This window comes from Notolepis coatsorum (assembly GCF_963971535.1).
Source record: "Notolepis coatsorum genome assembly, chromosome: 16".
In the NCBI taxonomy this organism is placed as follows: Eukaryota; Metazoa; Chordata; class Actinopteri; order Aulopiformes; family Paralepididae; genus Notolepis; species Notolepis coatsorum.
This window is the reverse complement of record NC_140180.1, coordinates 90,270,828-90,296,827: the sequence shown is the minus strand read 5'-3', so window position 1 is coordinate 90,296,827 and position 26,000 is coordinate 90,270,828. Positions and strand designations below refer to the sequence as shown.

Below are 26,000 nucleotides of genomic sequence, written 5' to 3'. Positions count from 1 at the left end.
CACGCTCATCTGCCAGCGGCGCGAGGAAGCCACGTGAGTTGCAGCGTTATATTCTAACGTGTTCCATATAAACTGCTATGATGACCATATGACCCACACTGGATGAATCATCTAACGCTGCCCACGGAATTATAAACGCCCCCTCGCCCATCCGGTCAATATCAGATGATACGTAGTAACTTCTAGAACCACGTCCAGTTGAAATTTTTTATCTCGCACCGATTGCTATCAAACTGTATTTCATCATCAATATAATGCATTTGGAGCTATAAATCAAGTTCTGGAGAAAGCTGCAGAAAACGATAAAAACATACTTATACTTTAGACCATATTTTAGTATGAATGTGAATGAAAAAGTATATCGTTGCTACACCCTGAACAATACATATAGGACATTGAATGGGCCATAATAATGGCAATTTAGCAATAGAATTTAAAAAGTTATAGCCCTGCAAAGAAGGGGAACTTCTCCATAGACAAATAGAGCTGGCTAGGGATGGTAAATTATGAATTTGAACCATGGCGATCAAAGTGTTAATGTTCTTGGTTAAATAAAGTAAAACATTATTTTAATTAAATTAAATCATCTCATTAAGTGCAGTATCTTACCAACTGGATCACTGAGCTCATCCAGATCCATACTGGATTCTTCTCCATGAACGTCCATCTCTGGTTTTGGTTCGTTCTGCTCTGGTCTGGTGTTCTCCGCTGTGGGTTCACACTGCTGCTGTGAGCTGGACTCAACTGCCATTTCTGCCGAGTCTGATCCACAGTTGGAGTAAAAGAAAAGATTAAACACAACATGAATCATTTGTAAAATACCGTAATTCCTCTAATAGTAACCGGGTCTCAAATACAAGCCGGGTCTCTATTAATGGCCGGGTGCGCTCTTGAGCTAAGCAATTATAAGCCGACCTCCTAATACAAGCCGGGTTACTAATATACTGAGCTGCATACTGAGCTAGTTACTTGATTTCACTTTGAAAACGTTGAAATGACCAGTGACCACCTGTAATTGCACTGTTTACTATTTCATACAGTACTTGGTTTCAATAAATGAACCCAGTACATTTTACTGGGTTCAAACTGACACAAAATGTTGATTTATTCATTATGATCCGTTTGAAAATTTGAAATATAGGCCTCCCTCTTATACAGGCCTCCTCCTAATACAAGCCTGGTACCCGCTACAGTTGAAACAAATACAAGCCGGGGTTATTATTAGAGGAATTACGGTATTCATTATCACGGCTTGGAGATGGACAATTTATAAATTCATAATTAATATATTGTATCATAACTGATAAGATATGATCATGCATTTCTGGTTACATTAGTTAACCATTTATTAATTAATTTGTATTATCCAGGTTAAGCCATTTAAAAAATACAGTGCATTAAGTATTGGTTAATAATTAACTATTCGTTTTAAAAACATTAATAAACATTATTTATGAGTCTATTATAAAGTTGCAACTATACACTCAGTATATAAAAGAAACACGTTGCATGAAGAGTAAACAGCAAGTAGCTCCCAAAAATATCCACAGAACTCTGTATGTTGTGAAATAATTGTACCTAGATGGCAAAGTGTTAATAAACAGTTAACGAAACATATTTATAATTATTGTTGTATCGTTTATGATACAGTCTACAAAGCATACACTTCATATTCTATTACATTAATAGATAAATTCATGAATTTATGTATTTATTGATTGTTAAATAACATTATATATGCCTATAGCATTTACTAACCATTTGTAAATGTTTAACAACAATTATAAATAATGATTTGCTAGTTTACAATAAAACAATAATGAACTAATATTTAATAATGATCAATTAACCATTTATTAAGGTTATTATGAAGTGTTACCAACTCTGACAATACCTATTTACCTCGTGTTTGAGATTCAACCTCAGTCTCTGGTGCAGGCTCACCTCTCTTCTCGGTTGACATTTCAGTCTCCTCCTAGGACCAAGAAAATAATGGCATCATAATGGCTACCCCATGCATGCAAAGAAATTCAAAGGAGTAGACAAATTATGGGATATTAAAAAGATACACTATGATTTTCCATCAATTGTAATGAGGACCCTGTAGACCAAATCACATACAATTACATGGAATAAACACGTAATTTAGTGGGTGAGTATACAAAGTCCTCATTCCAAGTGATTGACCTAATGGAAAAATTAACTGAATAGTAGCATCGCTTCTTGAAGGTCAGCTAGCTAGCAAGCATATAATCATTACAGATGTTGAGATTATACACATTCAGTCAGATTTCCTGTGTCTACCTTCCACATGCAACACACTGTGGGACACAGCAACAGTTCACTATTCCTGCATCCAGTTACTCACCATGGCTGCTTCAGTTCCAATCTCGGCATAGAATCTCTCCATCTCAGTCTGCATTGCTGTACCAATTTCTGGTTCTGGTATGGGTTCATCATACTCGCTCTTGATCTTTGATACAGCTGCAGCCTCCCTCTCCAAGTCGGTCTGACCGTTTTCTAAATCTGGTTTAGTTTCAGTTGGCTCTGGTTCAATCTTAGAATCTGATGGCAGTTCAGCAGTATTCTCTTCCTCTAGTGTACTCTCTTCCTGTGGAGCTGTACCACTCTTCTGTGAATCTGGTTCAGTCACCATCTTTGCCTCTTCTTCAGCCTGCTCTGGTCCTGGTGTAGCCTCTTCTGGCACTAGTTCATCCTTCTCTTGGGATGGTTGACAGTCTGTCTTTACCTCTGGATCTGTCTGTTCTTCACAGGGACTGGCCTGCTTGTCGTCATTCTCAACAGAAACATCCTTAGCATCATTATCTCCAGCACTGCTGGTCTCTTGCACTTTGGAGGTGATGGAGGGTTCGTCTGTGTCCCGTTCAGGCTGCCCCTGTTCCTCTGGTCTTACATCCTGCTTTAAGGACACCTCCTCAGGACATTCTGTGGTCTCTCTAGCCTCCTCTTCCACTGTGGCTGTCAGTTCTGTAACCTCCTCACTCTCTGCCACCTTTTTATTTGCAGCTTTTCTTGCTGCTGGCCTCCTTGCAGGGGCTCTTCGCCTGCCTCGTCTTTTTACACATCTTTTTCCAGGGGTCTCGTCCATTTCATCATCTTTCTCAGTGTTCTCTTCTTCTAGTGTACCCTCTTCCTGTGGAGCTGTACCACTCTTCTGTGAATCTGGTTCAGTCACCATCTTTGCCTCTTCTTCAGCCTGCTCTGGTCCTGGTGTAGTCTCTTCTGGCACTAGTTCATCCTTCTCTTGGGATGGTTGACAGTCTGTCTTTACCTCTGGATCTATCTGTTCCTCAGATGGACTGGCCTGCTTGTCGTCTCCATCAGCAGAAACATCCTTAGCATCATTATCTCCAGCACTGCTGGTCTCTTGCACTTTGGAGGTGATGGAGGGTTTGTCTGTGTCCCGTTCAGGCTGCCCCTGTTCCTCTGGTCTTACCTCCTCAGGACATTCTGTGGTCTCTCTAGCCTCCTCTTCCACTGTGGCTGTCAGTTCTGTAACCTCCTCACTCTCTGCCAACTTTTTATTTTCAGCTTTTCTTGCTGCTGGCCTCCTTGCAGGGGCTCTTCGCCTGGCTCGTCTTTTTACACATCCTTTTCCAGGGGTCTTGTCCATTTCATCATCTTTCTCAGTGTTCTCTTCTTCTAGTGTACCCTCTTCCTGTGGAGCTGTACCACACTTCTGTGAATCTGGTTCAGTCACCATCTTTGCCTCTTCTTCAGCCTGCTCTGGTCCTGGTGTAGTCTCTTCTGGCACTAGTTCATCCTTCTCTTGGGATGGTTGACAGTCTGCCTTTACCTCTGGATCTGTCTGTTCCTCAGATGGACTGGCCTGCTTGTCGTCTCCATCAGCAGAAACATCCTTAGCATCATTATCTCCAGCACTGCTGGTCTCTTGCACTTTGGAGGTGATGGAGGGTTCGTCTGTGTCCCCTTCAGGCTGCCCCTGTTCCTCTGGTCTTACCTCCTCAGGACATTCTGTGGTCTCTCTAGCCTCCTCTTCCACTGTGGCTGTCAGTTCTGTAACCTCCTCACTCTCTGCCACCTTTTTATTTGCAGCTTTTCTTGCTGCTGGCCTCCTTGCAGGGGCTCTTCGCCTGCCTCGTCTTATTACACATCTTTTTCCAGGGGTCTCGTCCATTTCATCATCTTTCTCAGTATTCTCTTCCTCTAGTGTACTCTCTTCCTGTGGAGCTGTACCACTCTTCTGTGAATCTGGTTCAGTCACCATCTTTGCCTCTTCTTCAGCCTGCTCTGGTCCTGGTGTAGTCTCTTCTGGCACTAGTTCATCCTTCTCTTGGGATGGTTGACAGTCTGCCTTTACCTCTGGATCTGTCTGTTCCTCAGATGGACTGGCCTGCTTGTCGTCTCCATCAGCAGAAACATCCTTAGCATCATTATCTCCAGCACTGCTGGTCTCTTGCACTTTGGAGGTGATGGAGGGTTCGTCTGTGTCGCCTTCAGGCTGCCCCCGTTCCTCTGGTCTTACATCCTGCTTTAAGGACACCTCCTCAGGACATTCTGTGGTCTCTCTAGCCTCCTCTTCCACTGTAGCAGTCAGTTCTGTAACCTCCTCACTCTCTGCCACCTTTTTATTAGCAGCTTTTCTTACTGCTGGCCTCCTTGCAGGGGCTCTTCGCCTGCCTCGTCTTGTTACACAGCTTTTTCCAGGGGTCTCATCCATTTCATCATCTTTCTCAGTAGTGTCTTCAGTTGGCTTGTCTTCTTCAGGTGTGGTTTTAGCTGAATTCCTTGTCTCTACTTGAGGCTCCTCCACCTCAGCAGCGGTTTGAGTATTTTGAGCGACATCTTCAGTTACAGCCGCCTTTGTTAGTAAAACCGTTAACTTAGGTAAAACCGTCGCCTCAGCTACACTCTGAGAGTCTTCCTCTACATTCCGAGGAGAGTCTTCTTCTTTCCCCTTCTCTGTTGTTGTTTTAGGAGAGAGCTCCCTCTTGGCTTTCTTCTTGGGTACTTCATTATCAGGGGTCTCCTGGGTGGTTGTCTCTGCAGTCTCGGGTGTCGGTTCAGGTTCTGGTTGGTTTCGAGCACTCCTCCTGGTGGTTCTTGAGACCCGGGTTTCAACTTGTGTCTCATGGTCTACCGCAGTAGCAGTCTTCCGCCTATGAAAAGGAGACCAGTGTCTTTAAACTTTAGAAATAAAAAGAGTAGAATGACTAATAGCAGAATAGAGTAATAACAATTTCTACATGTATGGACAGAGACACAAAAATGCTAAATATGACAAATTGACAATATCCCCTGGTGCTTTCTGTGTGGAACTTACCCTCTAGTGGTCCTTTGCCCTTTGGTCTCCTGTGGTGGTTCTGACACGCTGCCTGGGGCTTGTGTAGCCATCTCAGTCTCAGTCTCACAGGTCTCCTTCTTCTCTGGCACCTCCTCCTTTCTTTCCTTCTCTGGCTCCTCCATGTCAATCTCTGACGGCACCCTTTCCTTCGGTTTCTCTGGACCCTCCTCTTTCTCCTCCTCCTTTTCTGTATCTCTTGCTAATGCTGTATCTCCTGAAGGAGGACCCTCTGTACCCGTAGGCTTCTGATTCTCCATCTCTGGACCCTCCTCTTTCTCCTCCTCCTTTTCTGTCTCTTCATTTATGTTCTCTTTGGTTCCCTTTCCTCTCCCAGTGATATTTTTTCCTATCCCAGTGGTGTCATCCACAACAACATAACACCTGAGAGAAAATGGAAAATTCAACTGTTTGGTACATTCATAAAAGGAAAGAACGCACTGGTGAGCTCAGCAACACCAAAAGACCCGGAAGCCCATGGAAAACAACTGTGGTGGTTGACAGAAGAATTATTTCCCTGGTGAAAAACAGTTGGTCAGATCAAGAACACTCTCCAGGAGGTAGGTGTATCTATGTCAAAGTCAAGAGAAGACTTCACCGGAGTGAAAGGTTTACACCACCATTGGTGAGTCTCAAAAACAGGAAGATCAGATTAGAGTTTGTGTGACGTACGTGGGTTGGTCATTATCATTATTATCGTATTTGTAACACCATGTAAACATCAGGTTAGTATAGGTAGTATTTGTTATTTGTATTTGATGTGTGTCACATTTGTATTGATCCCTTTTTGTTTCTCCTTCCCAGGTGCCGTCCGTCTCTCCTCTAGAGAGTGCTGATTGCCTGATGAGTGGCAGCTGTCTGCAATCAGCCTCAAGGGACGGGTGGATAAAGCCTGGCATGTGACACACATCCGGGCACCTCATTGTGTCATTGCCACTGACCAGAGTGGAGTGTGGAGGTTGCCTCCTTGTCACTTTGTGTGATTTACCTATTGTGTGGGAGTATTATATTGTTGGCCTCTGTGCCTTTTGCCACTATTGTGTGGATGCTATACGGTGTACTCCTTATGCCATTTACCACTGTGTGTGGACAATTGTAATATTGTATTGGCCTTATTTGCCACTTTGTGTGGACTGGTAAACTGGTGTACTATTGCTGGGTGGTTCCCAGTGCCAACCTCTGGCTGGTTGGCTGGTGTCCTACGACACGGATAATACTTGTGTTTATTATTATTATATTTACCCTGTTTGTTCTCCCCTACCTTTTACCCTGATTGTGTGTTGTTGTGGGTTTCATTCCCTGTTACAATAAATATCATTTTGTTTTGAAAAGTGCTTTATTATTTCGTACCTACCGGGACCTGTGCTTAATGCACCCACTAGACGGGCTGGCTTCACAACAGCCCGCTCCAGGTATCATTTGTGTGGTCATCAGACCTTTGGTTGTGACAGTTTGCAAAAGAAAACATCTAGAAAAGCCTGTACAGATGGAACAACATCCTATGGACAGATGAGACAAATAGCAACTTGTACCAGAAAGATGGGAAGAGAAGAGTACGGAGAAGGAAAGGAACGGCTCATGATCCAAAGCATACCACCTCACCAAAACTGAAGGGAAAATGCCCCAAGAACAAGCAGGAACTGAAGACAGCAGAAGCCTGACAGAGCATCACCAAGGATGAAACCCAGCGTCTGGTGATGTCTATGGGTTCCGGACTTCAGGCTGTCATTGACTGCAAAGTATTTGCAACCAAGTATTAAAAGTGACAATTTGATTTATGATTGTTAGTTTGTCCAATTACTTTTGGTCCCTTAGAAAAAGAGGTGGGGGGGGCACATGTAGAAACCGTTGAAATTCCTAGACTGTTCACCTGATTTGGATGTAAATACCCTCGAATTAAAGCTGAACGCCTTGTTATTGTTTCATTTCAAGTCCATTGTGGTGGTGTACAGACCCAAATTGTGAAAATTGTGTCAATGTCCTAAAATATTTATGGCCCTAAAGGAATTCTCGAATCGACTAATAGTACATTTAAATACAACACTAAATTACATTTAGAGGCTGCGTGAGTGCGTACAAAGTCAATGGAAAGATGCAAACTGAGGCAAACAGATGCAGCTGCACTCAGTTGAAAATGTTTCACATTGAGGGAGACATTCACATTCATGTTAAACAGCTTATGGTGCAAAGCTTGTGGTGAGCAAGCAGACAAAAAAAGGACAGACTACTATATTATATACTGAGAGCACTTACCCATACTCTAGTGTTTTATGCTTGAAACTGGGTGACGTGTGCACAATTTCTCCCCTGAAGAGAAGCCTGTTTTCCATCCCTGCCTTGATAATGGCTTGACAGGAATCACGACAGGCCATCTCAATGAATGCCTGAAATGCAGACAAACCAAAAAAAAGGCATAAGATGTTACATGTAAGATTCGGAGGTGGTGGACAACAATTCCTTTACTTCAAGTAAATATCCATCATAAAGCAGAAGCTATGTTGTACTATTCCTATGATCTTGGACAGTTACAGTATATCCATCAGGCTTGGGGAGCTGATGTTACATGTGTAGAGGATCACTCGGGTTGACTGTGTTTTGAGTTAAGATACGTTGGGAAGTCTCGTGTGAAAAGCTGCTGCTGAAAATATTGTCCTTAAAACGTCCCTGGCCAGGTCGGTGCCAGTTAATCAAATACACATATAAAAAATGTACATTAGAGTCTGATGTAACCTCTCGTCTTGAATAGAGCTGTGAATCTTCACTGGCCTCACGATTCGATTACGATTCAGCTGTCCACGATTCGATTCTACGATGCAGCTCAATAATATATTACATCCTCAATTTTATAATCTATATTACTGCACATGGCTACTTTTTCATCAATTAATACAAGCAGTCAGATAAATGTACTTTTATTTAGAAAGTTCTTAAATCAGAATGTCAAAATTAATGTCTTTACTAGTGTTGCATGACACAGATACTAGAAAGTTATCTCAATATCCAGCTGTTAAAAACGGTTCAATACTCTTTTTATTAGTATTAGTATTAGTATCAATACTTTTAGTAGCCTGATGTATTATTTTTTTTTATCCAATTTTTCTCCCATCCCAATTTAGCCGTGCAAATTCTCCCCTCCCCTGTCTTGATCATTGCTCGCATGTGCCCCCCACTGGCCAGTTGTAGGGAGAATAGAGGCCCATCGCATGTCCCCTCCGATACACGAGGAGGCAGCCAGTCGCATCTTTTCACCTGCCAGCGCGGACTCATTTGGCGAGGAGTAGCGTGTAGGAGGCTCACACTGCCCCCGCCATTTTCCTGTCTCTGCTGTGCAGGCGCCCCAACAGACCTGTAGGAGTCGCTGTTTTACAACGTCCAGATTACCACCCATCGACTTCCCACCCGCTAACTCTGCCAATTGAGTTAGTATGACGGCCGGCCCAAGCCGGAGGCAACGCCGACAGCCGGATTCGATAGCGGTGTCTCATGCGTTGGTGACGAGCGCAATGTCCGCTGCGCCACCCAGCCGCCCCTGATGCTGTATTTTCTAAGTTGAGTGGATGCATGATAATAATAAACAACAATAAACAACAATAAATAATAATAATAATAATAATAATAATAATAATATATTTGATTTGTAGGGCGCTTTATAGTTGTGGAGTGCTACATTGTAAAAGAACATAAAAGCAAATTTTATTTAAACATTTTAATAATCGATTATGTTCTCATTGCATCGATGCAGAATCGTCCACGTCCGCATCGAAATGCACCTTAGAATCGAGAAATTTACACACATGGCGGCGGTTATCTCCAATGGTGAGATAGCGGGTCACTCTGCCATATTCCTTGAAGATATCGAGGAATCCTTCGTCATATCGGAACTCTTTACAGTAGAAGACATGGCCCTTGTAAGAGTGAGAGAATTTTCGTTATTTTACAATACCTTTTCATTCAATGTTACTGCATACAACCAAAGTTATTCTTAGCCTGTGCTGAAAAATAAAAATAACTGTAGAATATATTAAAATATTGTATTTTCTTTTATAAAATATGGTTTTTCTCACCTTCTTTTGTATTTTATTTTTTTATTATTTTTTAAACAAACATATAAACAAACATGACAACACACGATAAGATATACAAGCATTATTAACAGTGCACATCCAATGAAATCACCATTTAGTTAAATGTCTTATACAGGATATACCCCTAATACCTGCTATCTAATACCCTACACACATATGCTCTAGCTCGTACCCCCCCCTCCCGGACCCCCCATTGGATAATCCATCCATTATCCCTCGCTCCTAACCAGACACTACCATTATATGCTAGTTTTTATTCTCTCCACCACTTCTAACCACATTGTCATTTTGGATTAATTGAGACCCAAAATTCTTGCTGTAGAAATTTCTTGATAAATCACATCGAGATATGTAAGAATCCAGACCTTCCGGCACATTTTTTCCGGTTGGAACCATTGTGATGCTATCAGCTTTTTAGCCACTGTGATACCCGATAAAACCAATCTCTTTATCTGTGGATGTACTGCACACTCAAAAACATCATTCAGCAGTAATACAGAGGGGTGTACAGATATATTCAGAGTTAAGAGATTTGATAATTGCTGGGTCACTTCTTTCCAGAATATCTTAACTGGTGGGCAGTCCCAGTACATGTGCATAAATATCCCCTCGTCCCCATTTGTACATAAGGAGCATTTGGAGTCTTGTTTAAGACCCATTCTGTTCAGTCTTCTAGGAGTCAAGTATGTCCTGTGAATATAGTTAAGATTGATTTGTTGATGGTCCGGGTTCCTTGATGTAAATCGAACATTTGCCCAGGCTTCTTGCCAATCAAAATCTTTTTCCAGATCTGGTATATCCCTCCTCCAGACTGAGTCTAGGTGGAGGGTTTCATACGAGGACGTTAGTAATTGATGATACAAATCTGAAACAAAACCTCTCGATGTCAGTGGTGTTCAATTAGTATCCTTAATGGAACACCGTGAGCCTTCAAACATAACAATAACTGTGCGTAAAAATAATATGTGGACTCGGTGAGATAATTTTTTTTGCGTATTTCATCATGACTACAAAAACCCTGTTTGTTGTATGCCTTGCTTTTCCCATATAGGGAATCTTATAGGTCGTTTTCCAATCAAGAGTGCATTGTTATTGAATAAGGGAGTATGATTATGCCATTTATGTGGGTTAGAATATTTTTTTTGTGTTTCCCACCATATCCGGATCGCATGAGTAATTATGGGGCCAAATTTCCGTTCGCATTGCTTAATTGATAATTTGGTGTATGCTATGTCCTTCAGTCTATGTGGAGCTACTATATTTTCTTCTAAATTTCTCCAGGATACTAATGCTTGGGGATCAAACCATGTTGTCAATGGTCTTAAAGTGTACGCCTTAAAATAGTGGAAAAAATCTGGAAATGCCATACCACCATCTGCTTTGTTTCTCTGTGCGGTGGATCTTTTTATACGTGGTGGTTTGTTATTCCAAATAAATTTGTATGTGGAGGAGTGTAATTTTTTCCAGTAACCCTCTGGAGGGGGTAACGGTAGCATAGAGCTGAAGAAGTTGATTCTAGGTAGGACGTCCATCTTAACTATTGATACCCGTGCCTGTACTGAGTTTTTAAGTTTTGACCACCTGTCAAGGTCGTCTTTGATTTTGTTTTGGATTTTTATGTAATTGTGCTTCACCGTTTGGCTTATGGTAGGGAATATTTCAACTCCCAAACATCTAAAGTGTTTTACCATAGGTATCTCTTCTGGGAGGGTTATAATTTTTTTTGCAGGGGTGTTAAGTGGAAGGAAAGCCGACTTCGGCCAATTTATCTTAAATCCCGATAAATCTCCAAAGTCCTCAATCAACTTGAGTAGATGAGGCAATGTGGTGTTGGGGTTTTGCATGAACAGTATTACGTCGTCCGCATATAAACTAATTTTATGTTGTGTGCCCTTGATTACGATTGGTTCTATGGATTGGGATTGTCTTATATATTGTGCTAAAGGCTCTAATGATGGATCGAATAGTCCGGGACTAAGAGGGCAACCCTGTCTAGATGAGCGTGATACCGGAAAGATTCCGGAAGTAATTATACCTGTTGTAATCATGGTCGATGGGTCTTTGTATAATACTTTAATCATATCAATGAAACCTTTACCTAACCCCATCCTTTCTAATACTGCCCATAGATACGACCATTCCAACCCGTCAAAAGCTTTCATTGCATCCAGGGACAGCATCGCCTTAGGTGTGGAGTCGTCCTTGTCAGCATCTAGTACGTGCAGTAATCGTCTTATGTTATCAGTGACCAAGTGGCCTCTTATGAAGCCAGTTTGGTCCGGATGAACTAAAGACGTCATATGCTTTTGTAATCTGATGGCTAATACCTTAGAGTACAGTTTGATATCGGTTCCGAGGAGGCTTAAGGGTCTATAACTACCGCACTCGGTAGGGTCTTTGTCTTTTTTAAGGAGGACTGTTATGAGTGCAATATTGTCGTTCTTATGGAAGTTTCCCTCCTTGACTGAGTATAAAATCATATTTAGTAATAAGGGTCCAATTATGTCCCAACAAGAGAGGTACATTTCTGGTGGGATACAGTCTCTTCCAGGAGCCTTACCACGTTGCATTTCGGATATGGCCTTCTTGAGTTTTTGAGTTCTTGGGTTTTTCTCACCTTGAAATTCTTATATACTTGTCCTTCTGTAAGAAAAAAAGAGAAAAAATACTTAACTCTTTGACAGCCAAACCCGAGTAAAGTCGGGTTATCTCGCCAACCGTTGAGCGCCAGAAACCAGAGTATACTTGGGTTTTGATCCTTTGATCTTTTACTTTGATCCGCATTCTTACGATCAGCCGGAGCCATCTAGTTGTCTCTGATTAATCTACCTACGTTCAAGTCAAGTCAAGTCAAGAGTTTTAATTGTCACGGCATACAGGTATACAATGAAATGCGGGTGGTCTTGCCCGCAACGATGTGCAATACAGTGGTACAACATATAATAGAATCAAAAAATGAAAAAACAACATTGTGCAGTAAACAGGTAACAGGTAACATGAAGTGACATCTCGGTATCTGTACATAGTTATTTACAGAGCATATGGGACATGCTAGTTGGCTTTGGTAGTGCAATACACTGTTCCTGTTAATCTAATTTAAAGTGGCCTTTCCTTTTGGCCATAAGTGTGCGTGTGTGCGGCATGAGTGTGTGCCCGCTCATGTTAAAGTGTTAAGTGGCTGCTCGTGTGTGAGCGTGCACAGCGTGCGTGTCGTGTGTGTGTTCATGTGTGCTTGTGTGTGGATAGTTCAATGTTCTGAGCACTCAATGTTCATTGTTCATGGCTCTGATGGCCTGGGGGAAGAAGCTGAGCCTAAGCCGCTCTGTCCTAGTAGCTGGGGTTCGCAGGCGTCTGCCTGACCTCAGCAGCTGAAACAGGCTGTTATTGGGGTGGTGAGGGTCTTTCATTATCCTGCAGGCTCTGGATTTGCACCTCTTGTTGTATAGAACCTGCAGGGGGGGTAGTGCAATACCCGTAGTACGCTCGGCTGAGCGCACCACTCTCTGTAGGGCCTTCTTGTCCTGTGCCGTGGTGTTTCCATACCAGGCAGTGATGTTTCCGGTCAGGATGCTCTCTACAGCTCCTGAGTAGAAGGACTGGAGTATCTTCCCCGATACTCTGAACTTCCTTAACTGTCTCAGGTGGTAGAGGCACTGTTTCGCCTTCTTTACTACTGTGTCTATGTGTGTTGACCATGTCAGGTCCTCTGAGATGTGGACCCCCAGGTACTTAAAGCTGCTCACCCTGTCCACGGTAGCCCCGTTAATCATCAGTGGTGTGTGCGTCTCCTGCTGTCCTCTCCTATAATCCACGATCAGCTCCTTGGTTTTACCAATGTTCAGGAGCAGGCTGTTGTCCTGGCACCAGCGTTCCAGTACCTCAACCTCCTCCCGGTAGGCCTTCTCGTCGTTGTCCGAGATCAGCCCCACCACCACCGTGTCGTCTGCGAACTTCACTATGGAGTTGGAGCTGAACTTGGCCACACAATCGTGTGTGTAGAGTGAGTACAGCAGGGGGCTCAGAACACAGCCCTGGGGGTACCCGATGCTCAGGGTGATGGTGTTGGAGGTCTGACCCCCCACCCTGACCGCCTGGGGTCTTTCGCTCAGAAAGTCCAGTACCCAGGCGCTCAGGGCGGAGCTCAGACCTAGCTCGATCAGCTTGTCCACCAGTCTGGTGGGGACTATGGTGTTGAACGCTGAGCTGTAGTCAATGAACAACAGTCTCACATAGCCCCCCTTCTGACGGTCAAGGTGCGAGAGGGTGCTGTGCAGTACCTGGGAGACCGCGTCGTCGGTGGACCTGTTTGTCCTGTATGCAAATTGCATAGGGTCCATATCACTGGGGAGGGAGGCACAAATGTGGTCCTTGACCAGCCTCTCGAAACATTTCATGACCACAGAGGTGAGTGCCACCGGTCTGTAGTCATTTGGACATGTTGGGGAGGGTTTCTTCGGTACAGGGATGATGGTAGACATCTTGAAGCAGGCAGGGACCACTGACTCCGCCAGGGATTGATTAAATATGGCGGTGAACACTGGGGCCAGCTGGTTGGCACAGGACTTGAGTATGCGTCCTGTTATGCCATCTGGGCCAGCAGCCTTCCTGGTGTTCACCTGCATAAATGCTCTTCTCACACTGTGTTCCGACAACGAGAGAGCGTCCCCGCCCCCCCCCTCCACAACAGCCGGCGCGCCAGTGACGTCACTAGCCGGAGAGCCAGCAGCGCCACTGTCTACACCAAACCGAGCGTAGAAGATGTTGAGCTTGTCCGCGAGGGAGGCGTCGTCGCTCCCCATTGAGGGGGCGCTGACTTTATAGTCAGTTATTGCCTTCAGTCCCTGCCATAATCCTCTTGTGTCGTTGTGTGCCATTTGTGTCTCCAGTTTGTCAGCATATGTCCTCTTAGCAAGTTTAACAGCCTTGCGTAGAGTATAGACTGAAGCCTTATACTCCTCCATGTTTCCTGACTCTCTACCCAGGTTGTAGGCGGTGGTACGAGAGTTCAGAGCTGCTCTAATAGTGCTATCCACCCACGGTTTCTGGTTTGGGAAAATCCGCACCGTTTTTCTGGGGACAATACCATCGGCTATTGTTGTAATGTAGCTCACCACTGTGTCTGCGAGCTCGCTGACGTCACTGGCGCTTCCTTTGAACATATCCCAATCCGTATATGTAAACATGTCCTGGAGCGTGGCCTCTGATTCGTCGGTCCACTTCTTTGTCTCACGTGACACGACGGCGTCACGTGATCTCTGTTGATATGCCGGAAATAGCAAGATGGAGTCGTGGTCGCTCGAGCTTGTGGACCCCGTTAATGGCGGAGCGGCTACTGCCTTGTAGCCGGCTCTGAACGGGGAATAACAGTGGTCGAGTGTGTTTTTCCCTCTGGTGGAGCAAGCGATGTGCTGAAAAAAGGACGGCATCACTCTCTTCAGGTTTGCCTGGTTGAAATCGCCGGCCACTACCATCGCTGCGTCTGGATGTTTGATCTGGTGTCTGTTGAGGTAATCGTGGTAAACGTTGGTATTGCAATGGCGATCGAATCTCACCAGGTGGCAGTTTCGCCTACCTTTTGAACTGGGAACTGGGGATATCACTTGTCTTGTGATCCACTCCGGCTGTTTCTGCCTAGGAGTGGATCACAACATAGCAATCGGTGGAAGGTTTGGTGCCTCTATTACTTCCCGTATGGTAGCCCCATGCCCAATATACACAAGTAATTGCGATCGCCATGGGATCGACTAGGATTTATTAACCTCTTCCGCCCGTGCGGACCGGGGGCGGACTGCAAATGACATCACGTCATAAATCAAGTTCTCCAGACTGTCTGACAAAATTATCGTTTTTTTGGTCAAACGTATTGAAGTATAAACATCATAACCATGTCACAACAGCAGATATAATGTATATTATCATCAATACGTTAGTTTACAAATAGGTTAAAGTGTTATTAGATAGATTTTAGTTTTAGGCTGCGGTTACACTAATGGCCAGTTTTCGTTTTGTTTTCAGGGTCAGTTTCGCTTTTCAGAACGCAACGTAATGGCAGGCAAGTTAGACATTGTTTTTGCCTCCTGAGCACAGTGATGTATATACATGTAGTACAATGCCAAAGCAGTAGGTGGCAGTAGGTAGCGATGTAGTTCAAACATGAAGGCCATTTGCAACCAATCAGAAAAGTTCAATGTGCCAATACACTTCCTGCTCAAAATCAACAATCCACCATCTTTAAATGCCTCGCGTGAGCCATTTAGCCAACGTAGCATTTATTTTTCAGCAAAGAAAGTGCAATAAACAAAACGGATACATTCAATGTGTGTTCTGCCTCTCATTTGTTGATGAAACAAAACTAACATCAACACAATTGATCACCAAGAGCGGAGTTTAGTCTCACAAAAAGATCATCACCGATTTTGTTAGCTTATGTGCTAACGTGATTGGGATATGCCAGTATAGCATTGTGGCTAGCAGCGAAGTTTGTTAGCTTACGTGCTAACGTGATAGGGATATGCCATTATAACAGTATAGCATTGTTGCTAGCAGCTTGGTAACGTTAATGCTAGCAGAATGAATGGATGTAAACTTTATTCAAGAGATTGCAAAATGGGTACAATACAATACGGCTCAATACAAACAATTGTTAAGGGAATGCAGACTGTTGTAGCTTGGACTGGGCTCCTTATAACAATAACTTGACAACACATGGTAGCCGCAGCTCCTTGGGACAGCTCTGCTGTAAACACAGGAAATAACCGTGCGTGTCTCTACTGCGCATGGGCGTTGAGCAACGGCGGCTCCGTATCCGGCTCACGCAGATTACATGGCACCATTGTCTGCGAGTTTTGGCGAGTATCCAAAACGGAAACACAATTTCAGCGTTGCCAGTAGGACAACGCGTTTCCTGCAAAAACGGCATTTCTTTTTAACTTGGACAGCAAACGTAATCATTCAGCAACAAAAACGTTGCTGTATTCACCAGTGTAACCATGGCCTTAGTTTTTCTGTTGTTTAGTTCGCGAATGTCTGCCATTTTGAAAGATTGAACGTTGGTAATTGTAGTTTTTTTGGGGCGATTTTGAAGAGGACATCCAGAGCTTTCGATGAGCGTTGTAATTTTTTAGAAATACTTCCCAGAGGCCTCTAGGTCAAAAGAAGCAAATGGGTTCTGTATGCATTTTTTTAATATCTCTTATTACTCGGGATAATATATACCACAAAACGTAACGTTATTGGCATATATTGGAGAGCAGTTAGTTTGTCTCCCCTATTTTGAGCATTTAGCAACAATTGAAATCAGTTTCAAAATGCCATCACTCTCGCCAGAATAATAAACCTACTGTACATACAGTAGATTTCATTATCTATTCTTATGCACGCCTGGTGATACTAAATCCAAATTGAACTTGGGCATTTGAAAGATAAGATTTGGCACAATCCATAAATGTGCGAATTGGCTATAATAAGGTCATTTATAAGCCTGCTATTCTATATTCTATAATAATATTTCAAATTGCATTGGTCCGGATGGGAGAATTCAGTACTGTATCTACAAAACCTTCTGTTTAATCATCTTCCCTTTATTCATTTCCTTAGATTTTCTGTACACGTGATCTCAAGAAGGTACTGAAGGAGATCAGTGGCAGTTTTTCATGTCTGGTAATTTTTTGCACATGTGTTATTCACTGTCAAAGATGCAAAGAAAAATCATAATTCATATTCTCCTTTGTTTCATCACAATTTAAGCAAGCCTAGTAATAGACACAATATTTCTGACACTGGGAATACATTCACTGAGGTCCATAGATGTCCCTAGATACGAAGATCATGCAAATGGACCTTGTAGAAGTGGAGCAATATTCAATTTACTTAGGTATGTATTTTAGGCGGATTTTCAGAAAATAGGGCTCCGGGCTTAACACTTTGAATGCCCAACCCGAGTTTTCTCGGGTTTACCCCCCGCGGGTTGAATGCCCATAATAGTTTTATTTTTTTTATTAGCGATCTGAATTCATATTTCATCAACCGAGTCTACCGTTGGTAAATCAGCCACCCCAGGCGCTCGGATGTGAAAAAAGCACCCCCTATCGTCTCCCAGATGGTAATTCACCCTTTTGGATTGGACTCAATGAAAATGCATGGGGGAAAAAAACCCGGACTACACATTTTACTTCTCACGCATTTAACCGGGGCCGATCAGCTTCATGCTGGACCCTCAGCACAGCGTGTATACGCTGTTTTACAGTATACGCGTGGGATCAATAAAAGGATAGATTTTTGGAATGGTCGATCAGGAATTGGAATAATCCATTTGGATACCATCTGATCTCAGGTAAGGAATCTATTTTACCAGTCTTAGGATAATCAGACCTGTTTTCACGGAGATATAAGCTTTCCCCCTATATGTGATATGGCTGTTTTGACTGTGCAAGTGATCAGGAAATAAGAGAATGGATTTACAACTTGCGGCACCAGCGTGCATACGTATACTATCGATAATCTAGCGTTTATTTTAAAACGATTCATAAATAGGCCGAACAATGACAACGTTCTAGAATATTACAGTACATCAGCGTTTATCAGGGATTCATTTTTTTTCTTCTTGAAAACGAGGGCTTTTCAAAATGCTATAAAACGGAAATTAACCGATAAAAAAACAATCCGCTTCGACAATGTTGACTGGAAATGGTTCATTGATAATGCGACGGGCAGATTAGACACATAAACCATAATTTAAAACATAGATTAGGCGATATTAACGTTAACACTGAAGTGGTTGCTGGGCATTCAAGGGGGTAAAAAGGAAAACACGGCCAACTCTGAAAGTGTTAAGAGGTTAATTTTGGAGTACTTTCTGACTGAGGTAAGGTCCATTTTATGTAACCTGCTGGTATTTTTTTTACGTAAAACATGCTTCTGTACCGAGCACAGTGTCTTAGTTTACCGGACGTAAAACTTGCTTTTGGTAACGATCACAGTTTAGAGTTAAAACAAACCCCCCCCCCCCCCCCCCCGCCTTGATGATTTTGTGAAGACGCATGTACATGGTATATACCTTTGATTTGGGAGTATTTGAGGTTTCGGGGGAGCAACCAGAACGTTTTGGGCTTATTGCATATAATGTGTCATATCTTACAATGTATGGAAAAAGACTGGATTATTTCGGAAATGGGGCGATGTTTAGCGTGTAACAAACTACAGTGTGTAGAAATGAACTTATTAGTCAGTAATGGACTATGAACAATGCCTGTAAAATGAGCCATACTATTGTTTACATAGCTATAATACAGAACACACGATGGGTCTGCAAACGTCGCTAAAATGGTCATTAACGCTGGCGCCAAACAGTGCAGATGGCGAAAGCTGATGGCTGTCAAAGAGTTAATGTACTTAAAGATTTAGGAGACCTTAACACATTGGACGCCAGAGGTCGCTGTGAGCGTATGGCCATTTGTGCCAGCGCTGTAATGCAATGGGGGTAGATGCCGGTGTTTGTAGTGCTAAAACTATATTAAATATTATAGCTATGGATCTAATAACGTCGATTGTCAGTGAGTTATATATTCGTACTGGCGAATCTCGTATCGCTCTTTCGCCATATTGAGATATATATTGAGACAACAAGGCTTGCTAGGCTAATTATCTTGCACGGCGCTGTTTTATATATTTACGTGCCGAGTATGTGTGTGGCGTGAATTCTGAGGCCACGTTTATAGTAGTGTGGGGTATACAGTGGACGTTGTTTCAATATATTGTGGCGGAAGAGAGTATTTTAGTGTCATATTTATTACATTGTCATGAGATACTCCGCTTGTCGGCTAACTGCTAACGTGCGCGGACTGATGACGACATCAACTCGACTCGAGACATTCGCAGCAGCATAAGAAGTTAATTAAACTTGACAGACATTATATCGACGATAATTATCGATATCGAATTATATGAAAATAATTTTATCGCGATAACGTTTTTGGTCATATCGCCCACGCGCGGTTAGCGTGTCCAGAGTTGGCTACGCACAGCGGGTGGGACCGGGCCGCCTATCTACAGTTCCTAGCGGGCCAGTGCCAAATGGCGGCGGGTGCGCTTTGGGAGTATCATCACATATGGCTACAGCAGTGCCATATGGCGAAGTGGATGGAGAGAACGTTGAGGCGGGGGCTTGTCTTGCAATTCGCACAACCCCACCCTCCGTTTTCAGGTTTGGTGCAGACCCTGTTGTCAGGGTCGGCAGCAGTGACAGCTCTGTCAGCAGTGACAGCAAGCCGTAGTCGTGGTCCCACGGGAGGACGCGATGTCTGGTGTCTACTCCCGGTATTTTCTGGTGCCCAAAAAACGGGAGGTGTCAGACCTATACTGGATCTGTCCGCGTTCAATCGTCTGATTGTGGCAAGACAGTTCAGAATGTTGACCGTCAAACACCTGTTAAACGCCGTCAGGGTGGGAGACTGGTTCACCTCCATAGAGTTTCTCAAGTTTCAAGTTTCTTTAATAGTTGTCATACAGAAGTACAGAATACTTTTATACAAAATGCTTCTTACTGTTGCGCTCCAGAGACTGTGCAAGACAAGATAAGTATGAAATAAAATAACATAGTAAAATTAGAAGTAAAAAAAATGAGGTCACAGTGTTCAGTTTAGACATATGTACAATGTTCGATGCAGAATAGACGTAGTTACCATACAATATACAATACTGTGCAGTGTACTAATATACAATACTATATAGTGCAAGGCAGAAATGGAGAAATGGGACGAGGTGCAATTTAGGTACAATTCACAGTAGGTGTACGAGTTGTAGTGCAAATCCTTTATCAATAAATATAAAGTGTAAGTGTGTTTGTGTGATCTAAAGTGTGGAGAGTGGGTGCTGCAGTGTGTTGTTTGTTTGAGTGAGTGTGTGCGTGTGGGTGTGTGTGCTGTGTGCATTTGATGGTTGTTGCATAGTGATTATTGTTCGTTTAGCAGCCTGATGGCCTGGGGATAGAAGCTTCTTCTGAGTCTTTCTGTGCTCGCCTTAAGACTCCGGTATCGCTTGCCTGACCGCAGCAGTTCAAAGAGGCAGTTGTTCGGGTGGCTCGAGTCCTTAATAATTCTCTTAGCCTTCCCCTTGCACCGCTTGTTGTAAATGTTCTGGAGGGTGGGAAGCCCCCCTCCAATTGTGCGTTCGGCTGAACGTGTCACTCTTTGTAGTCTGCTACGGTCTTGTGCAGTGCTATTCCCAAACCAGGAGGTGATGTTGCCGGTCAGGATGCTCTCTATTGTACATGAGTAGAAGTTCCTAAGGATCTTCTGACTGACTTGGAACTTCCTTAGGCGCCTGAGGAAGTAGAGGCGTTGTCGTGCCTTCTTCACAACACTGTCAATGTGTGTGGTCCATGTCAAGTCCTCGGATATGTGGGCTCCGAGGTACTTGAAACTGTTCACTCTCTCAACCGGTGCCCCGTCGATGCTGAGGGGGCTGTAGTCCTTGACCCCCGACCTCCTGAAGTCCACAATCATCTATTTTGTTTTGCTGACGTTCAGGGAGAGGCAGTTCTCCTGACACCACTGTGACAGGTTCTCTACCTCTTCCAGGTAGGCCCTTTCGTCGTTGGCAGAGATCAGGCCCACCACTACTGTGTCATCAGCAAATTTGATTGATTTGAGACCTGAAGGATGCGTATTTTCACATCCCGATTTTCCCTCCTCACAGGAAATACCTACGGTTCCTGTTTCAGGGCGTGGCGTACGAATACCAGAGGTTGCCGTTCGGCTACTCTCTGGCCCCCCGCACATTCACCAAGTGCGTAGAGACCGCGCTGGAGCCTCTACGTCGTCAGGGGATACGAATTATTTTCTATCTCGACGACATTCTGCTCCTAAGCCGGTCGGAGGAGGTCGCCAGGTCTCATACCAGGCTGGTGGTGGAATTCCTCACCAAGCTGGGTTTTGCTGTGAACTGGAAGAAGAGTACGCCTCTTCCCAGTCAACAGGTGGAGTACTTGGGCTTGGTTCTAAGCTCAAGGCCCATGAGGGCAACCCTCTCGGAGCAGCGGCGAGTGTCTATCCTCGACGCGCTCGGGGGTCTCTGTCCTGGCGGGACGGTTACGGCGCTGTATGTGATGCACCTGCTCGGTATGATGGCATCTGCTCACTCTGTGGTCCCTCTTGGCCTCCTCTTCATGAGGAGGATACAGAGGTGGTTTTCCAGTATGAAAATAGACCCGGTGAGAGACAAGTGGAAACGTTTGAAGGTTCCCTTGTCGATACGGGGGGATCTCGCCTACTGGAGGAGGCCTGGTACCCTCACCAGCGGGGTCCCCATGGGCGGCAGGCGGTCACACGTCACGGTCTTCACCGACGCCCATCTCACGGGATGGGGGGGGGGGGAAGTGTCGGCCCAACGCAGTGGGGGGCAGCTGGACGGTCCATGCTGCCCGGTCTGCAATGCACATCAATGTGTTGGAATTGAAGGCGGTCCTCCTGGTCCTCAAGCGGCTCGGCCACTTGGTGGTGGGCGAGCACGTGTTGGTCAGAACGGCAGCGGCGTATATCAACAGACGGGGTGGAGTACGCTCCATCCGTCTGCACCGGGCGGCGTTCGAGCTCCGGCTGTGGGCGTCTCGCAATCTGCGCAGCCTGAGGGCGCTCCACATCCCTGGCAGGGAGAATGTGGGCGCAGATGTGATGTTGCGGGGCGGTCTTCATCACGACGAGTGGGGACTACGTCCAGACATAGTCAGACAGGTCGGGGACCGCTTCGGGGAAGCCTCGGTGGATCTGTTTGCGAGCAGACAGTCTCACCAGTGCCCCTTGTGGTTCTCGGTCAGTCGGGGGGACAATCCTCCCTTGGGGGTGGATGCCTTCTCGATGTATCCATGGCCGCCTGGGATTCTGTACGCTTTTCCCCCATACATCCGATAGGTCAGTTGTTGGAGCGGGTACGTCGGGAGCGCAGGACCTTGATCCTGATCGCGCCGGACCGGGGCACAGCTGTGTGGTTCCCGGTCCTGATCCAGCTCTTGGTAGCCCCGCCGTGGCCTGTTCCTTGGTCATCGCGGGCCCTCTCTCAGGCGCACGGGTCTCTGTGGCAGTTCCCTGTGCTGGGCCAGCCGCTGATGGTTTGGCTGGTGAGAGGGTGAGTCTGGAGAGGATGGACCCTTCTGTGGTCGACACGATCCGGAACGCGCATGCTCCCTCCACTATCGCGGTTTACGCAGGTAGGTGGCGTATTTTCCAAGAGTGGGGGCCTTGGACCCTGTGTCCTGCCCCCTGGACGCTGTCCTTTCCTTCCTTCAGTCTATTTTGGATAAACTGTCGGCTTCGACGGTGAGGGTATATGCCGCGGCTATATCCTCTTGTCATGAGGGGTTTGAGGGCATTACGTTGTTCAGCCACCCTCTTGTGAAGCATTTCCTGCTTGGCGCCTTAAGTCGGTGAAACCTTCTCTGTCTCCGAGTTGGGACCTCCAACTGGTCCTCGGCCGGTTGTCCGAGGCCCCGTTTGAGCCTCTTGAGCAGGCATCTTTGGAACAGCTGTCTTTCAAGACTGCATTCCTGCTGGCCATCACCTCCGCTAAGCGTGTGGGTGAGCTAAGCTAAGCTAAGCGGTGCGACTCTGAGGCCTAATACAGTCTTTGTGCCAGGGATATTGTGGTTCAGGCGTTTCATCCGCCTCCTCACGCTGGTGAGTTAGAGGCAAGCCTTCACCTGTCGTGGGGTGGCGGCCTCTGCCGCCTTGTTAGGGGGGGCCTCTGTGGAGGACATCTGTGCTGCTGCCTCCGGGTCCTCCCCGGGTCCCTTCGTTAGGTTTTACCTCATGGACATGACTGGGGGTTCTGTCTCCCAGGCGGTTCTGAGGTCCGGGACCTCCCGTGCGTCCCGCCCTTCGGTGGGTTAGCAGGGGTGTGTGGGTGTGTGCCACAAGGTGATGTGTCACACGTGGTCCCGCCTGTGCTGTGCGTTTTTAGGGGTCTCTAGTTCCCTCTTTTTGGCACTTTGGTGGAGTTGACTGCCGCACCCTCTTCACTAGGAAGGGGGGGGTGACGGGACTCCCCTCCCCCCTGGTGGTAGGGCTTGCGGGTCCTCAGGGGGTACATTTGTCGGGCCACGTGTCTGCTCTGTCCCATATCTCAATATGGCGAAAGAGCGAGACGCGATTCGCCAGTACGAATATATAACGATATATATATATATAGTTATATGAGTACTGGCTGAGCGTCTCGCTTTTAGCGCGCCCCGAGGTCCCTTGATGGGGTTTTTCTTGATGGAAAACCTTTTCCCGAGGAAGGGCGAGTGTGACCATGCCTGGTGCCTTATAGGTATATGCTGACGACACAGCTTTACGTTTCCCTGAAACCTAACAACCAGTCTCTACTTAACAGTCTCATATCCTGCCTGGATGATGTTAAATGTTGGATGGCACAAAACATTCTACAACTAAATCAAAACAAATGCGAAATAATCCTCTTCGGTCCCCCAGACGCTGTCACCACCCTTACCAACAGCCTTGGCAACCTGTCCTCCCTGGTCAGGCCTGTCAAGAACCTAGGTGTCATTTTTGATCCACAATTTAAATTTGACAGACAAGTGAACTCAGTGGTAAAGGCATGTTTTTTCCAACTACGCACCATTGCCAAACTCAAAGCCCTTCTCTCCCCTGCAGACCGTCAGAGAGTCATCCACGCCTTCATTTCATCTAGATTAGACTACTGCAACTCCCTCTATATAGGCATTAACCAGTCTTCCCTGTCCCGCTTACAACTGGTACAAAACGCTGCTGCCAGACTGTTGACCGGAACCCGCAAGAGAGACCACATCACCCCTGTCCTTGCCTCCCTTCATTGGCTCCCAGTACGCTACAGGATAGATTTTAAGGTTCTCCTATTTGTTTTTAAAGCCCTTAATGGTCACCCCCCCTCCTACATCTCAGACCTCCTATCCCCCTATTCCAACACCAGGTCCCTCAGGTCAGCCAATCAGAGGCCCCTGACAGTCCGGAGGTCTAACCTCAAGCTCAGGAGGGGGCCGTGCCTTTGCTATCGCAGCCCCTGAACTGTGGAACAGCATCCCCACCTCAATTAGGCTCACCCCCTCGATAGATGCCTTCAAATCGAGGCTCAAAACCCACTTCTACCTACTAGCCTTTCCTGTTCACTGACTCATGCCCTGTTGTTGTCAATATGTATCTATGTGTATCTACCCTCTGTACAGCACTTTGGTTGACACGCGTCATGTGAAATGTGCTATATAAATAAATCTGATTGATTGATTGATAGGGGGACACTGGGGCGGGGCCTGGTCAAGTGCATGGGTGCTTTGTTTTCATTAATGAAGTACAGTAGGTACTGGAGATGAGGTATATCTCAATATGGCGAAAGAGCGAGACGCTCAGCCAGTACTCATATAATTTATATATATATAAATAGTTTCTTCTGGTCAACATGCAAAAAACAGATACTTTTCTCATCAATACATTTCCGTCTGATACCGTGGTGAATATGAGTATAGTTCTAGAGTGATTCTGTGTAATCCCAGGAAACTCCGCCAGATATCGCTTTACTGCATTCCGCTATAAATCGTGCCACTCCTCGCCTGGATCAATAATCATCCTGAAATCAACACTAGATTATCGGTATTATGTTTCATCATCGATGCATGAAAGAGGGGGTGGGGGGTGAAAGCCGGCCCTCCGTGCTTTGATCGCAACCAACGGGACACGGCCCACACACAGACACATGCTGCGATCGCGGGGGAAAAATGATCGGTTCAACGCAAGATTGATAACATATAGTCCTTACCTAGTCTATGATGTACTGCAAAAAGAATAATCCAATTATCTGATAGCCATTCCAAATATACTGATCACGATCGTGTGTCCAACGTTATCCACCAAAGAAAATTAAAAGGGGCGCGGGGACCCTCGTCGATGCCATCCCTATAAGCGCTCGTCTTGCTGGAGTGTTTAGACCCCGCCTGCACGCTGCAGCTCGGCCCAGAGAACCACATCGTTTCAAATGGAGTGCAATAGCGGCCGCAAGGCGTTAGGCGGCGGTATCGGACCATTGCGGTCTCAGACAGAGTGCCACACAGTCCTACAGCATAGCAGGATGAATTATGAATGGAAATAGCGAATAAAAGAAATAATGATCCAATAACGAGTTTACTCATTGTTGGCGTTATTCGATTGGCGGGCTATAACGAGTTAACTAGTTTGTCAATTAATGTGTTAATTCATTGGGCGCCATTCACGAGAAAAGTCAGGTTAACTCGCCATCGCTTGAGCGCCAATCACAGGAAAAGTCTGGTTTTAATCGTTATTTCTTTTATTCGCCATTTGCCATTCATAATTCATCGGGGCAGCCTGTGCATACTGTTCTGAATGTGTCTGAGCTGGCAGACCAGAAGCAACTCACTGACAATCGACAGTGTTATTAGATCCATAGCTATAATATTTAATATATTTTAAGCCCTCGCAAGTTTGGCTTTCTCCCCATTGAACAAAGCGATGGCATTCTACCCAGAAGGTAAACAACGACCCCTAGCGCTGAATGAGTTAACATATTGATGGCCATTGGGGCCCGTCAATATAATGGTAGAGGGCCAGCAAATG

General features: G+C 45.2%; 1 protein-coding gene across 3 annotated transcripts in view; it reads right to left on the bottom strand.

Moving 5' to 3' along the window:
• Nucleotides 1-26,000, bottom strand: part of LOC311242637 (uncharacterized protein) — a 115,375-nt gene that overhangs the window by 20,798 nt on the left and 68,577 nt on the right. Inside the window, exons 8-14 of one of the 3 annotated variants that reach the window (XM_084331633.1) lie at nt 11,969-12,051; nt 9,118-9,228; nt 7,577-7,707; nt 5,306-5,707; nt 2,369-5,141; nt 1,903-1,975; nt 610-762 (exon numbers count right to left, since the gene is read on the bottom strand). In XM_084331633.1, the coding sequence (XP_084187759.1) occupies nt 610-762; nt 1,903-1,975; nt 2,369-5,141; nt 5,306-5,707; nt 7,577-7,707; nt 9,118-9,228; nt 11,969-12,051 (3,726 nt within the window). The remainder of the gene's footprint in view (nt 1-609; nt 763-1,902; nt 1,976-2,368; nt 5,142-5,305; nt 5,708-7,576; nt 7,708-9,117; nt 9,229-11,968; nt 12,052-26,000) is intronic. The other 2 variants (XM_084331634.1, XM_084331635.1) reach the window with 2 other exon arrangements.